The sequence below is a fragment of the Hoplias malabaricus genome, chromosome 15 (genome assembly GCF_029633855.1).
Source record: "Hoplias malabaricus isolate fHopMal1 chromosome 15, fHopMal1.hap1, whole genome shotgun sequence".
NCBI classification, from domain to species: domain Eukaryota; kingdom Metazoa; phylum Chordata; class Actinopteri; order Characiformes; family Erythrinidae; genus Hoplias; species Hoplias malabaricus.
Genome location: NC_089814.1, coordinates 3,999,557 through 4,015,592, shown reverse-complemented (window position 1 = coordinate 4,015,592; position 16,036 = coordinate 3,999,557). Strand labels below are relative to the sequence as shown.

Below are 16,036 nucleotides of genomic sequence, written 5' to 3'. Positions count from 1 at the left end.
TGGGTTTCCTCCGGGTGCTCCGGTCCCACAGTCCAAAAACACACATTGGTAGGTGGATTGGCAACTCAAAAGTGAGTGTGTGAGTGAATGTGTGTGTGTCTGTGTTGCCCTGTGAAGGACTGGCGCCCCCTCCAGGGTGTATTCCTGCCTTGCACCCAATGATTCCAGGTAGGCTCTGGACCCACTGCAACCCTGAACTGGATAAGGGTTACAGAGAATGAATGAATGAATGAACAATACATCAGTCACAAAGCATGTTTACTGTGACAAGCCTATTGCTGATTACTGAATGGAAAACAGCAGTGAAAGATGACTTCAGCAAGAACACAAGGTCAGAAGCAAAGCAAGAGCGAGGAACAGCCGATATCTGCACTCAAGGAACGTCCCTCATCCAATCAAATTCCTCGCTCAGACTCAGAAATAATCTTTGTTCCTGATCAGACCACATAGGTATTGAAGTCTGCTTCCACCACATAAAATAATTTTAAAAAGGCACATTTTATTTCCATTCATATGTAAGCTGATGTATCTCATTAATTGCAGACACTATCTCATTATTTTGAGGCACTAAGTCAATATCTGAGTTTATTATACTATATATAGGATATAGTAGGTGGGTAAATACATTTTAAAAGAGTTAAACAGACCCACAGTTGTGATAAATCCTCCTCAGAAGACCAGCCTGGGTCAACCATCCAACAAACCCTTAGACCTCGCCCCACACCGCCCCATTCCCTCTGCAGGGAGTCAGAAATAACTAACACAGTACTGCCCCCTGCTGGTCTTACTGCTGTAGAACTGGGTCCTGAGTCTGGCTCATTTTCATTCTTAACCACAAGAGGGGGCGCTAGTGCTATGCTACAATACACTACATGTCCGAAAGCCCCTTTATGAGTAAATGTATTGAATTTAAATTGGTTACCCTTATGTAATCACCGCAGAAAAGCACTGACCAACGGAGTGTGATGATCTGGGACACCTCTAGGGGGAGTAAGAGTGGAATAAGTGTGTAAAAGGAAGACTTCTAAAAGTGTCATTGCCCTAAATGATGTTTGACATTTTGTCAACACCACGCTAATGATGTGGCTGACTGATCTGTATCCACTGGATGCTCTGAATGAGTGAGCTTTTCATTATATGTCCCTTTAAAACATGTTTACTTTTATTCTGGAAGAAAACTCTGGTTCCTGGAGTCTGTCTCTGAGCCTGTGCACACACCACAAATGGGCCAAGCCCAGTAATGGCTTTTACTGATGGTTCTGGCCTGGCCAGAGTCCAGATTTACTCCCTGTAGAGACAATCTGATCCCACATTAAACACAAACCAGCTCTGCAATGCTTTTCAAACGTGAAGCCATCAGTGCTGAGAGGAACTGTACTGACGCTTCTTTCTGTAAAGTGTGGTCTGCACGGTTCTCCCCTTCTACGTTACTCTGCAACTTAAAGGAGATATTTTGTGAGGAGAAATCACTTGTTCAGTGCATGTTCAGATTAATGTGTGGCTCTGAAGCCCACCAACCCACACACTGTGAAACAAGACCCCAGTCAGTTTACTGTGCGCTGCCTGAGTCTGAAAACACGGGATAAAACGAGTCGCTCTGCTTCTGCTCCGCTTCAAGACTTTAGAATGGCCCCGCCCCCTCGTCTGAGTCTGTCCAATCACAGCGCTGGACCCGTGTTTATGTGAGAGCGCAAAGACGAGGTTAAACTCAGCAAAACAGACACAACGAGCGCGGAGAAATAAGAGCACTGAGTAAAAACGGAGAAGAAAGAGAACAGAGTGAAAACGGCTAAAAACCAGAGCTTCTGCTCCTCGCTCCTCACTGCTGTGCGCTCGGGGTCGGGGTGAACAGCGAGCGGCTCATTATCATTTAAAGGAACAGGTGCTGAAAGCGGGCGTTCTGAACAGGGCTGTTTACACAGGGGGAGAACACTGCTGTGGGGCTCGGGGGGTTTGGACCGAAGCGGGACACAGATGCTCCCTTTAAAGCTTTTATTGTGCAGTCATTTTGCTTGTGCTTTTTGCCAGGGTTTGTACGTTTGGAAAAAATGGATCAGTTTCAGAAATATTTGGCAACATCCATGAGAATATTTGTATGCCACTTGTTAAGACCATCACCAGTTATTTTATACACAAGTAAAGGAGGTGTGTGTGTGTGTGTTGTTATTTCCACATTCCTGAAATGTTGCTGGAGTGTGTATTTTGTCCGTATCTTGACCACACAATAAATTACAAATACAAATTACAATAAATTGAGCTCTTTAATCATTACTTTAAAAAGGGGAGTGATTTTTCATCAGCTGCTAATCCAATAAACCACAGGCCCTTTCTCTCTCTCTCTCTCTCTCTCTCTCTCTCTCTCTCTCTCTCTCTCTGTCTCTCTCTCTCTCTTTCTCTCTCTCTCTCTCTCTCTCACATACACACACACCTCAGAGTGAGTGTCCAGCCGCTGACCTTTCTCCTTGGTTGAGTCACCAGCGAATAAACGGCTGCACATGTACATGCTGATGTTTTCTTTCTCTCTCTCTCTCTCTCTGTATGTGCGGTTGAGCTGGTTGCTGATTGGTGAAGCTGCAGCTTGCTTGTGAGACACACAAACACACACCTTTCTCAGACTAGAGTTACACTTCAGAACCAGCTCAGTGCCGTTTGACTGCAGTAAATGTCCAAAAGTGTGTTAACAGCTGCTCATCCATCACTTCTGAAATGAGGGGTTTAGTCAGTAGTTTCCTCTCTTCACTGCAGTAACAGCTTCCATTCTCTAGAAAATCTTCACACTAGATGCTGGAACATTTCTGTCAGAAACTGGTCTCTACTGATCTCTACTGGTCTCTATTGGTCTCTACTGGTCTCTACTGGTCTCTGCTTGACTCTACTGGTTTCTATTGGTCTCTTCTGGTCTCTAATGGTCTCTGCTTGACTCTACTGGTCTCTATTTGTCTCTACTGGTCTCGAATGGTCTCTGCTTGACTCTACTGGTCTCTGCTTGACTCTAATGGTCTCTTATGGTCTTTGCTTGACTCTACTGGACGCTAATGTTATCTACTGGTCTCTAATGGTCTCTGCTTGATCCTACTGGTCTCTATTGGTCTCTAATGGTCTCTGCTTGACTCTACTGGTCTCTATTGTTATCTACTGGTCTCTAATGGTCTCTGCTTGACTCTACCGGTCTCTATTGATATCTACTGGTCTCTAATGGTCTCTGCTTGACTCTACTGGTCTCTATTGTTATCTACTGGTCTCTAATGGTCTCTGCTTGACTCTACTGGTCTCTATTGTTATCTACTGGTCTCTAATGGTCTCTGCTTGACTCTACCGGTCTTTATTGATATCTACTGGTCTCTAATGGTCTCTGCTTGACTCTACTGGTCTCTATTGGTCTCTTCTGGTCTCTAATGGTCTCTGCTTGACTCTACTGGTCTCTATTTGTCTCTACTGGTCTCTAATGGTCTCTGCTTGACTCTACTGGTCTCTATTGGTCTCTACTAGTCTCGAATGGTTTCTGCTTGACTCTACTGGTCTCTGCTTGACTCTACTGGTCTCTAATGGTCTTTGCTTGACTCTACTGGACTCTAATGGTCTCTGCTTGACTCTACTGGTCTCTATTGTTATCTACTGGTCTTTAATGGTCTCTGCTTGACTCTACTGGTCTCTATTGTTATCTAATGGTCTCTAATGGTCTCTGCTTGACTCTACCGGTCTCTATTGATATCTACTGGTCTCTAATGGTCTCTGCTTGACTCTACTGGTCTCTATTGTTATCTACTGGTCTCTAATGGTCTCTGCTTGACTCTACTGGTCTCTATTGATATCTAATGGTCTCTAATGGTCTTTGCTTGACTCTACTGGTCTCTAATGGTCTCTGCTTGACTCTACTGGTCTCTATTGTTATCTACTGGTCTCTAATGGTCTCTGCTTGACTCTACCGGTCTCTATTGGTCTCTAATTGTCTCTGTTTGAGTCTACTGGTCTCTATTGGTCTCTACTGGTCTCTAATGGCCTCTGCTTGACTCTACTGGTCTCTATTGGTCTCTAGTGTTATCTACGGGTCTCTAATGGTCTCTGCTTGACTCTACTGGTCTCTATTGGTCTCTACTGGTCTCTAATGGTCTCTGTTTGACTCTACAGGGGTTTAGTGATGGGGTTTAGTCAGTAGTTTCCTCTCTTCACTGCAGTAACAGCTTCCATTTTCTAGAAAATCTTCACATTAGATGCTGGAACATTTCTGTGAACATCTGGCTGCTGTTGACCGTCTATAATTCAGCCGTATAAACATCAGTGAGATCAGGGGCTGATGTTTATGGATGGGTTCTGGACCATAACTCCAGTTTCTCCCAAAGGAACTAGGTGGAGCTCCATCAGTCCAGAGAACACAGTTCCACTGCTCCACTGCGCAGTGCTGGGGCGCATTATACCCCTCTGACATAACTAGTCTTCTCCATCCTCTATTCCTTTATCAGTGGTCAGTTTCTATACTATCCGGAAATTTTGGCTGGTGGACCACTCTCTGCCTAGCAATCTCTCTCTCTCCCTCTCTCTCTCTCTCTCTCTCTCTCTCTCTCTCTCTCTCTCTCTCTCTTCTCTCTCTCTCTCTCACACACACACACACACAAACACATACACACACAGAGTCATTGTGTCACTGCTGCTGAATCATCTAACACCAAATGTATCAGGACAATAGTTGTCTAATGGTCAGAAGCTGACCAATGTGTATTTACACACGTGAATGTCTATTCCACTGCAAGGTGCTGGACTCTGCTGGTCTCTACTGGTCTCTACTGGTCTCTATTGGTCTCTAATGGTCTCTACGCTCTGATTGATCGCTGGTTGGCTTTCCACTCCCACGGCTCCTCCCTGAAATGTATCTGGTGTCGTATCTAACAGGAACAGTGTGCTCTGGAAACCAAAACAACGGCGGCGGTAACGTTAAGCGGTGTTTACTCATGGTGTATCGGCGTGTTGTTGTTGTTTGGGACTGAACACAGCTCCGTCATCAGTTCAGACAGATCAGTAGAGTTTGTTCCTTCCTTGTTGCAGCGTCCAGCTCTCGCTGGATTCTTTCGTCGGCCACCGTTCCAAGGAGCGTTTGAACCTCTTCAAAAGACCACGGCGTCATTTTACGAGCTGCCGTCGTGAGTCGGATAAAAACAAACGTGATCTCTGCTGCAGCTGGAGATTTTACAGATAGAGAGTTGGTGCTGGTCGTCTGCGTTGCGTGGCGTAGAGTGACGACTCTCTCTGGACAATCAGCGCTCTGCAAGGTTTACACGCCACGGTTTAGTCCCGGAAGCACAAGAGAACAGGGACTAGAGACTAAGGGACTAAGTTGAGTAGGCACCAAGCAATGGAAAAGTGCCATAAAGCCTGTTGTGGTTACTGTAAGATGAGCGAGTGTGAGTGTGTGTGTGTGTGTGTGTGTGTGTGTGTGTGTGTGTGTGTGTGTTTGTTTGTTGGGGGAAGTGAGGGTTTAAATATCCCTCTCTTTCAGCACAGAGGCTAAAGAGCTTTACATTCCACAGTGGTCTGGGGGACTGGTCTCAACTTGTTGTTGTTTGTTTCTATGGAGCTTCATGTAGTATTTTCCTTACAGATACAGGACAGTCGTATCACACACTGGACACACTCACTCATACCTGTGGATAATTTCACACACTCACCCAGTCACACTCCCTCACAAAATCACTCACACACTCACCCAGTCACTCGCACCTAAGGACAGTATCACACAGTCACTCCCCCTGCCGACCCGTGTGTTTGGTCTTTGGGAGGAAAGTGTAGCACTCAGAGGAAACCCACGCAGACACAGGGAGAACACACCACACTCCTCACAGACAGTCACCCGGAGGAATCCCACGCAGACACAGGGAAAACACACCACACTCCTCACAGACAGTCACCTGGAGGAAACCCAAGCCCCTGCAGGTACCTTTAATGCCTCAAGGGACAAACATTGTAAACTCTCAGACATGAGATCATACAGGAGATAAGCGCAATCAAAACCTGACAGCAATGTTCGAACATCTAGTGAAAATCTTTAACAGAAGAGCAGAGACTTCTGCAGGAAAGAGGAACAAACTCCTGATTAATGCCCTTCAGTTCAGAAGACATGTCCACAAATAAACAAAAATATAAAATAGGAATGTCAAACTGGATCAAACAGGACTGAAGTACAGCACAAAGCCTGGGGGGGGGGGTGCAGGCAGAAATAGGCCTGGGGTTGCCCTCCCTCTGAGAAGATGGATGGGTTACCCTTCATCTCCATCCCTTTGGCCCTCTTTCTGAACCCCCTGCCTCTGGGCTGGGAGAGCTAATCTGAGTTGATCCGCTACTGTGGGTCACCTACCCACACATATACACACACACACACACACACACACTTGTGCTGCCTTTCCCCAGCTCTGGAGATGTGAGGATTTGATGTGGTGAGCTCCGGGGGGGCGGGAGTGAGGAAAGACAGGGCTCAGAGGGATCTCAGCAGAGAGGATCAGGCAACACGTGCTCTGAAAACAGCGCTCTGTAACTTCATGTGGCCTGAGCCTGGTCATAAAGCATGAAGAGGCCAGTCATTAAAGCTGATTTAGAGCCTCGTGTCAGTCATAATCCTGACTGTGGTCAGCTGTAAATCCATCCCAGTGTTTGTAGACATCCACTCAAGAAGAGCCCACTCAGTAAAAGCCCACTTTGTCATTATCCACTACACGGGGATACACTGATATCGCCTGAAGCATTGTTTACCAAGTGTGTGAGTGACTGGGTGAGTGTGTGTAATTATCCACAGGTGTGAGTGTGTGAGTGACTGGGTGAGTGTGTGTAATTATCCACAGGTGTGAGTGTGTGAGTGACTGGGTGAGTGTGTGAGTGACCGGGTGAGTGTGTGTAATTATCCACAGGTGTGAGTGTGTGAGTGACTGGGTGAGTGTGTGAGTGACCGGGTGAGTGTGTGTAATTATCCACAGGTGTGAGTGTGTGAGTGACTGGGTGAGTGTGTGAGTGACTGGGTGAGTGTGTGTAATTATCCACAGGTGTGAGTGTGTGAGTGACTGGGTGAGTGTGTAAGTGACTGGGTGAGTGTGTGTAATTATCCACAGAGGTGAGTGTGTGAGTGACTGGGTGAGTGTGTGAGTGACTGGGTGAGTGTGTGTAATTATCCACAGGTGTGAGTGTGTGAGTGACTGGGTGAGTGTGTGAGTGACTGGGTGAGTGTGTGTAATTATCCACAGGTGTGAGTGTGTGAGTGACTGGGTGAGTGTGTGTAATTATCCACAGGTGTGAGTGTGTGAGTGACTGGGTGAGTGTGTAAGTGACTGGGTGAGTGTGTGTAATTATCCACAGAGGTGAGTGTGTGAGTGACTGGGTGAGTGTGTGAGTGACTGGGTGAGTGTGTGTAATTATCCACAGGTGTGAGTGTGTGAGTGACTGGGTGAGTGTGTGAGTGACTGGGTGAGTGTGTGTAATTATCCACAGGTGTGAGTGTGTGAGTGACTGGGTGAGTGTGTAAGTGACTGGGTGAGTGTGTGAGTGACTGGGTGAGTGTGTGAGTGACTGGGTGAGTGTGTGTAATTATCCACAGGTGTGAGTGACTGGGTGAGTGTGTGTGTGAGTGACTGGGTGAGTGTGTGAGTGACTGGGTGAGTGTGTGTAATTATCCACAGAGGTGAGTGTGTGAGTGACTGGGTGAGTGTGTGTAATTATCCACAGAGGTGAGTGTGTGAGTGACTGGGTGAGTGTGTGTAATTATCCACAGGTGTGAGTGTGTGTGTGAGTGACTGGGTGAGTGTTCGATGGTCTCTCCATATGTGTGAGTGTGTGATTTTGGAATAAAATACAATTATGAGCCCTGTGTCTACCACCTGCAGCACCACGGTGCCACCCTGCATCAACCATACATTCATTCATTCATTCATTCATTCATTCATTCATTTATTCATTCAGTGTCTGTAAGTGCTTATCCAGTTCAGGTCCAGGGTGAGTCTGGAGTCTACCTGGAATCACTGGGTGCGATGCAGGAACACACCCTGGACAGAGCACCAGTCCATCACTGGATTAAACACAATCTGAATCTATTGACGGTGGAAGGATACATGCAGGACATTGTGAGGCAAAACAGTCCCCAACAATCATGCTTTTTTAAGATTTAATGCTATTTCTTTTCATCATCATCCTCATCATCCTCATCATCATCACCACTCCAGATAAAGCTCTTTATAAACAGGTGGTGGTCACTGCTGGAGGTGGAGAGGGAATAAGATGCTGGGTCTGATTTGGAGACGTCTGGTTCCATTCACCACCACAGTAATGTAATCAGAGTATGATTAATTACTGACAGCATGAGCCTACACTGGCTACATGATTAACAAACGGCAGGGTTATGTGGAGGGGGTTAACAGAGAATATGGCAGTGAGCTGCAGGGTGGTGTGTGTGTGTGTTTGTGTGTGTGTGTGTGTGTGTGTGTGCTACACTGGAATACATACTACTGGAGGACTGCAGTGTGCCAACTTCTCTGGACTTTGACTCAGAGCAGAGCTATGTTATCTCCAGCAGAGCTTTGTCAACATCACAGTTTGGATTGTTGCTCTGGAGAGCACAGCAGTGTCCGTGCATCGCTTTGAGTGGTTTAAATCTGACCTTGGAATAAAGCATCAAGCCAGGGGTTCACAAAAGTGATGTTCGATACCACAGATTTCCTTTCCGATCCGATACTGAGTAAAATTCCGGCTGGTATCGGCGATACCGATCTGATACAGATACTTCGTGCAAATACAACTAATGTGTCTGGTAAATCTAAAAAAGTGGTGTATTTAAATCATAGCTTTATAAAGTAAACAAGACATCAGAGTTATTTATTTATTTATTTATTTATTTATTTTAAAACTCTGAAGTATATTGAGGTAGCGGCCTCGTTTACAAAATAGCTAGGATCCTGGAGGGTGCGTGGGAGTTTGCTCAACCAGTCTACACGTGTTTTGTGAATCTGGAGAAGGCATTCGACCGTGTCCCTCGGGGTATTCTGTGGGGGGTGCTCAGGGAGTATGGGGTACTCCCTGAGTCATCCAGTCCCTGTACAAACAGAGCAGGAGTCTGGTTCGTATGGCTGGCAGTAAGTCCGACTGGTTTCCAGGAGTTGGACTCCGTCAGGGCTGCCCGTTGTCACCGGTTCTGTTCATAATTTTTATGGACAGAATTTCTCGGCGTAGCCAAGTGGCGGAGGGTGTCCAGTTTGGTGATCTCAGGATTCCATGTCTGCTTTTTGCAGATGATGTGGTCTTGTTGGCTTCATCGAGCCGGGACCTCCGGCTCTTGCTGGACCAGTTTACAGCCGAGTCCATGGTACTCAGTCTGAAAAGGGTGGAGTGCTCTTTCCAGGTTGGAAGTGAGATCCTGCCTCGAGTGGAGGAGTTTAAATACCTCGGGGTCTTGTTCACGTGTGAGGGAAAGATGGAGCGTGAGATTGACAGGCGGATCGGTGCAGCGTCAGCAGTAATGCGGGCTCTGTACCGGTCCGGTGTGGTGAAGAGAGCTGAGCAGAAAAGCAAAGCTCTCGATTTACCGTTCAATCTACGTCCCAACCCTCACCTATGGTCATGAGCTTTGGGTAGTGACCGAAAGAACGAGATCGCGGGTACAAGCGGCTGAAATAAGTTTTCTCCGCAGGATGTCTGGACTCTCCCTTAGAGACAGGGTGAGGAGCTCGGACGTCCGGGAGAGACTCGGAGTGGAGCCGCTGCTCCTCCACGTCGAGAGGAGCCAGTTGAGGTGGTTCGGGCGTCTGGTTGGGATGCCTCCTGGACGCCTTCCTGGAGAGGTGTTCCGGGCATGTCCAACGGGGAGGAGGCCCCGGGGCAGACCAAGAACACGCTGGAGAGACTACATGTCTCGACAAAGCCTCGGTATACCCCCGGAGGAGCTGGAGGCGGTGGCTGGAGAGAGGGAGGTCTGGGTTTCTTTGCTCCGACTGCTTCCCCCACGACCTGAACCCGGATAAGCGGTGGAAAATGGATGGATGAATGGATTTAGTACACATTAATGGTTCCAAAATAGTTGCTTCCACACAGTTTAAGTACACCTTTTTTTCCACAAGGGTTTTCCAGTTGTGACCTCACAAATGGGCTGTTGCTGCACCATAGTTAATAGGAACTGACTTTAGAATCAAAGTTATGTTTAGAAACTTTAACAATGTGTGCAGAGCACATTATACAATTATTATACAATAGAATACTGATGTTATTCTACTTCATTACATTGGTATCAACCAGTTTCTACTGAGAGCTCTGGATCACAAACCCCACTACAGCTCGCGATCAGCCATTCTGTGCAATGATTCTTCTTCAGGTTATAAACTAACCATGGTGACACCTGGTGGCCTGGAGGATCAAGCCCTCTGCACTGAAACTATGGCTGCCCCTAGGTGGAGGATGTATTCACGGACTAAAATGCAGTGTGATTCTGAGTCAGTGACAGGTCTAATGCAAAAAATAATAAATAATCGCTGTCATAAAAACTGTTTGCTACTTTTTGGCGATAGAAATATATAACTGCTCTTTTAAGCAGTTTGCATAATATTTGCATGAGTTTGTTGTTTTCTGCTGCTCGTCACGTTCGCTAGTGAAAATCAAGGGCTTATCCGTGTTAGCATGTGTGTGTATTACTGTTTGTACACTAGCTTACATATCCTGAGTAAATGGTTGAACATTTCTGCTTTGAAATTGCAGCACTCCAAACACAGGCTCAAAAACACGGATTCAGACAGGTTGGTTTTCTTACCTCACACACCTAATGAACCAATCACTCAACCTGTGGGCTTGTGGGATGGGCTTCTAAGCTACAGGGGAGTGGCAGAGAAGTGGGTGAAGATAGAGGTGGTGGCTAATTACATATTCATAGATTCACGTGTTCTGAATGAAGGACATTGTTTACATTGATATCTAAGTCACTTTTGAGACCTTGAAATAACTTATAAATATGTACATCTGAAAAGAAATGAGTTATATGGCTTTAAATGAAAGCAGGAAGGGGTTTTACTTTTACTCAAGTGTGGCTTTAGGCTGCTCCTCACATCCTGCACGTATCCTGTATTGTGATATGATTTTTTATTTTTAATTTTAACCATTTGTCCACCATTTAAATATTTATACAGTTGTTTAAGTGGGATTTAGGAGGGTGCTACCTCTCAAATGCAGGTGAGTTTAGTTGTAGAGCGGAGCAGAGAGAGCAGCAGAAGCTTTTGCAGGGTTTCAATAGGAGTTTTCTAGCTCGCACACCCCTCTAATATTTTGGCACGCTTTTGCAGAATAACATGTCCATAATAGGGAACGACGGGCTGTACCATGTGAGACGGCGGGGGTGCACCGCGTGAGTGTTGAACGCTGAGATTATCGTTACAATCCAAGTTCTTGTGCTTAAAAACCTCTCAGTGAAATAATAGGACATTGATGAATTGTTGTATGAAAGTTGTGTGGGCTGTGATGTCATATGAACGAGATGGGAGGAGATTGGTTTGTTCCAGCCACCCCCCCCCTGCTCTGGTTTGAAAGGAATGGTTGCGCCCGCCCAGTCCAGAGATCAAGATTCTGTCCATTCTGCTACAACAAGTTGGGAAGTATGAAATCGAGGATTCGCTGCTTTAGGCGTGTTTAAATCGCAAATTCCCTGTTTTTCTCTTCTTCCGAAGCGATGTAAAGAAAGGCCCGCTCGTTTGGGACTCGCCAAAGCCCAATGGCAAGCCGAGCAACTTCTAATTTGGCTCAAAATCCGCCTCGAACCATGGCTGGTCAGTCGAGGTAAGTTAACGTTCATTTTAACGTTAAAGGGCTGGTGTGGAGCTTTTGAGTTCTTCCATTCCACCTTAAATACCGTCGAGTAGCCGGTATAAGCCGGCCACAGCTGACCGTAATCCGCGTAAAGTTAATGTACAGCTGTACTTTGTGTTTGTCTTTAGTTTATTTGTTGGCAGACTGCCTTTTCAGAGCTCCGTTGCTTGTTATTTTGCTCGGACGGATAGAAACACCTGGAAGTTTAGAGCAAGGTCGTCTCCGAGGATCATAAAATGTCTATTTGTGTCTGTTTATATCAGTTTCTTTCCGTTTTACGTCTGTTTGGACCTGTTTTTTCTCCTCTCTACGTGCCTGTTAGCGTCTTAATGTGCTTGTCTCATCTCTTTTACCTGCTTCTACTCGGTGACAACCCCAAAAACATGTTTTTTTGAACCCCAAAACACACGTCTGCTCTCCTTGTCGAGGCACATTGCTCCAAATAACGTCCTTTCCCCACTTAAAATAAGCCCCACTAAGTTCAGACAGTCATGGCTGCACTGCTGAGCCAAATAACATTTTAGGAAATGGGGGGTTGTGTAGTGAAGCTGGCCAATAGGAGCCTGACTGAGCTTGGAAGGCTGTGGCTTTTACACTGTTATCATGGCAGGCCAAATAATTTAAGATAAAGGAGGTGTACTTATGAAGTTACGGAGCTAGAAGGGCAGTCATTTCCCCCACCTAAGGTATTTATGACAGAGCTTGTTTTTTTTTTTAATTCTACAGAAGTTGGAAAAAAAAAAAGTTAATGCTTTTGTTCCTGACAGAACCATTTTATGCTCCATAGAGTGGGTCCCCAGCATGGGGCGGCCATGCTTAACCCTCAGGGGGCTAAGGGCATTCTCTTGATTTTTGCAAATCTGATTAAATTAGCATTTAAAATGAACTTGCGTATGGCAGAACACACACATTTTTGTCGCTAATCTGCAAAACATTCTGCACACAATTTCTTATGTTTGAACCCAAGTCAATGATGAATGAAGGGTTTCCGATGTGATTGGTCAGTCCTGAGCAGAGTGCTGAGTGCCCATTGGTCAGTTTCACACAAAATATACATGGACACATGAATGTGCCTGTTACAGTGACTGGCAAAAAAAATAAAATCTTTTCTTTCTCAAGCAGCATAACTTTATTGATGTGGGGTTGTGATGGAACAGAAAGGGCAGATTTTATTGACTCAGGAAAGGTTTGAACTGTATTTCTGCACTGAATTTTACAAATATAGTAATGTAAACACTGACGACCCCTGAAGGCTATGATAGGTTTAGTACAGAATCAGATATATCCACACCACTAGGTGTCAGTATAGTGTTTCCTAATGTGAAGAAGCAGAACTGAATAATGATTCAAATAACTATCTGCATGCTTCTTTGAAATGGTTGGAAACTGATGGTAGTATGTGTCAGTGCAGGTACACACAGCCACACACTGCTGTAGAAATATTCTACGTAAAATTAAAAAGGGTTTTCCCATTTTCCTGAAAAAAAAATCTGGGAATATTCTTTTCCCAAAAGTGACAAAATGGAATTTTATCTGCACCAGCAGTGTATTTCCAAAATGGAGGAGATGGGTCTATGACCATGGCTAAATAGCCCAATGCATCTGCATGCTACATTTTCCCATGATCCTCTTCTGTGACGCAGCGCAGGGACGTTTAACTGGAACTACAGAGAAATGTAACAAACCGACCCTAATCGATTTCACACAATGTGTCAGATGAGGAAATTAGTCGCAGTGTCCTGAGAAAAATAGCATAAATTTCTTTTCTTAAAAATCAACATAAACGCCATCTTAAGGTTAAATTAAAGAGGTCAAGATTCACCACAAAATGGCATTTTAGGACACAACTGAAACAATAATGAAATAACACAGTCATAATCCACGTGTTGGACGTATTGAGGTGACGACAGCCCTTTAGCAAACGAAGACAAACGCTAAAGAGTTCTTTAGCAGGGAGTTATTTCTTGATCATTGCTTTCCCTGTTGATTTCTGGGGAATATTTGTGTCGATGAGTAAGAGCCAGTTTCATCAGAAGGAAACATTGCGACCAATGACTAAGTGTAGAATCTGCTGCTTGATAAAGTAACCCTCATCAGTCAGTCTGTGTTACTGCGTACAGCCGTGTTGTTGTTGCGTTATTACGGCGAACCGCAATCCATCTGTAATCCTTGTTGTGAGTTCAGTGCTGAGAAATGTTGCTATAATCTCCTGTCGCAATCAGCCAGAACATGTCACTGCTTCACACTGTGCTTTTTACACTTTCTACTGCCACATTAATGACGTACAGCGTAAAATATACAGTAGTAGACAGGGTATAGTTGGAGTGGAAAGCTGTGGGCATTTTTGGGTGCAGTCAGTGGATGTTTGGATGCTCTTTGGTCAAGATGGGACTTAGTTAAAACAGAGTTAGTGAGAGCTTTGATGTGAAATGTTCCGTTATAGAGATGCTTAGTGAGTCAGAAATGTTTACAGTGTGGTGTTGAATGGAACCAGACGTCTGAGTTAAATGTCTCTAATCTAAAACACAGGTGACTTCAAACTGTAGTCAACTAGTGTTTTGCCACCAACCTGGAGGTTATTTTCTGGTCATAGTCAATCTATAAGTGGGTGAGCAGAGAGGTATCTCTCTCTCTCTCTCTCTCTCTCTCTCTTTCTCTCTCTCGTCTCATGTAAGAGAAAAGGTTTTTTAAGACCCCAAATATTTCAATCATAAACTGAGATGCTCTATTCCTGCTCCATAGGGGGGTAACACCTACTTATTTTTGCTGCTTTGGATCTCTTAATTTGGAAATGTCTCCAAACTCAGGAGACGACTAACTGAATTAGCGACAGTGCTACAAAACTAAACACCTCCAGTTACAAGTTTGTTTCTGTGGTCATTCAAACAGTGAATAAACACTTACAGACAAGTTACACTTCAGCCGCGTACAAACTACTGTTATTCTCCCTCAAACACAGTTCCACCTTAAAACATGTGGAGCTTTTGAACATAAACAAACCAGAGAGAACTGTGTTTCCCCACAATCTTAGACGTCCCCTTTAACCACATTTGTAAAGTTTTTCGTTTATGTAAATCCTTTGCCAAGTTTGCTCCATCCACACGGCTTTAGAAGGGAAATTATAATACGCAAAATGACATCACATACCACAAATATCCGACTACCTCCACCTCCCGTAGGGAGAGAAGGCCCAGCCGGCCCTGGCTCTCTGCTGACGAGTGGCCCCTGTGTCTATCTACAGACCCTGAAACGGTGGGTTCACTGCAGCTATACAGACCTTTTTCCAGGGCGTATGGATCAGAGTGAACTGGCTGGGCTGGTAGTTATGGAAATAAGTGCTCTACACTCTCTCTCTCTGTGATTTGCCTGGAGTTGTAACCGTCCTGTGTAACGGGATACAGGCCAGTGTCATGGTGTTGAAACATCAGGTTTTGTGAGAGTTTGTGCAATTTTACGTAAAAAAAAAAACACCAGTTGTATTAGGTGGCGTTCACGATTGATGTGCTGCTCTGTAGTCGTTTTGCGCTGGAAACCGGTCTAATGTGTTTACGAAGCCCTGTCTGTAAACGGCTAAAACAACAATGGCTTCCTCTCTCTCTGCTCACAGCAGTGAAAAGGCATCTGTGGTAGAACTGTTCCTGCTCCATCGGTGGAACTGCATTATAAAGTGTATAAAAACGTACACGCACGTTTCTTCAGCCACGTACAAACACTCAATCAAACCTTTCCACCTTCAAAGATGCAGAGCTTCTGAACGTAAACAAACCAGGGAGGACATTGTTTCCCCACAATCACAGAGGTCCCCTTTAAGTGTTTCACCAAACCAAGATAAAGAATGTGTGGCCGCAATTTTTTAAACCTGTTTATCATATATATTGTGTGTGTGTGTGTGTATTTACTTTAATTACATTAGAGACTAATTTCTTCAAAGCAACTTTCAAAATTGCTTAGTCATTTTGTTGAGAGACTACATCCTCAGTGTATTTACAATGAGACCTGTCACAATAATCACGTTATTGACTTTATTGTACAGTATATGGACATTACCTCGGTTCTTGCTGACCTCAGAGCTGTTCGTTGTTATCCCTCTTGCTCTGTTCTTTGGTTTTCTCTGGAGTTGTTTTATCGACTGGTTTAAAAGCAGTGGCTTTATTGTTGTTGTGATTTATTTACGTATGATATTTAAAAAACAGTGCCTGAATATTCTTAATTACATTTTTGCTAA

General features: G+C 44.8%; 1 protein-coding gene across 1 annotated transcript in view; it reads left to right on the top strand.

Annotated features, from left to right (window-relative positions):
• The first annotated feature begins 11,595 nt into the window (after nt 1-11,595).
• Nucleotides 11,596-16,036, top strand: part of aff1 (AF4/FMR2 family, member 1) — a 71,981-nt gene continuing 67,540 nt past the window's right edge. The window contains exon 1 of the mRNA XM_066645525.1: nt 11,596-11,781. Coding sequence (XP_066501622.1) covers nt 11,717-11,781 — 65 coding nt within the window. The 5' untranslated portion in view covers nt 11,596-11,716. The remainder of the gene's footprint in view (nt 11,782-16,036) is intronic.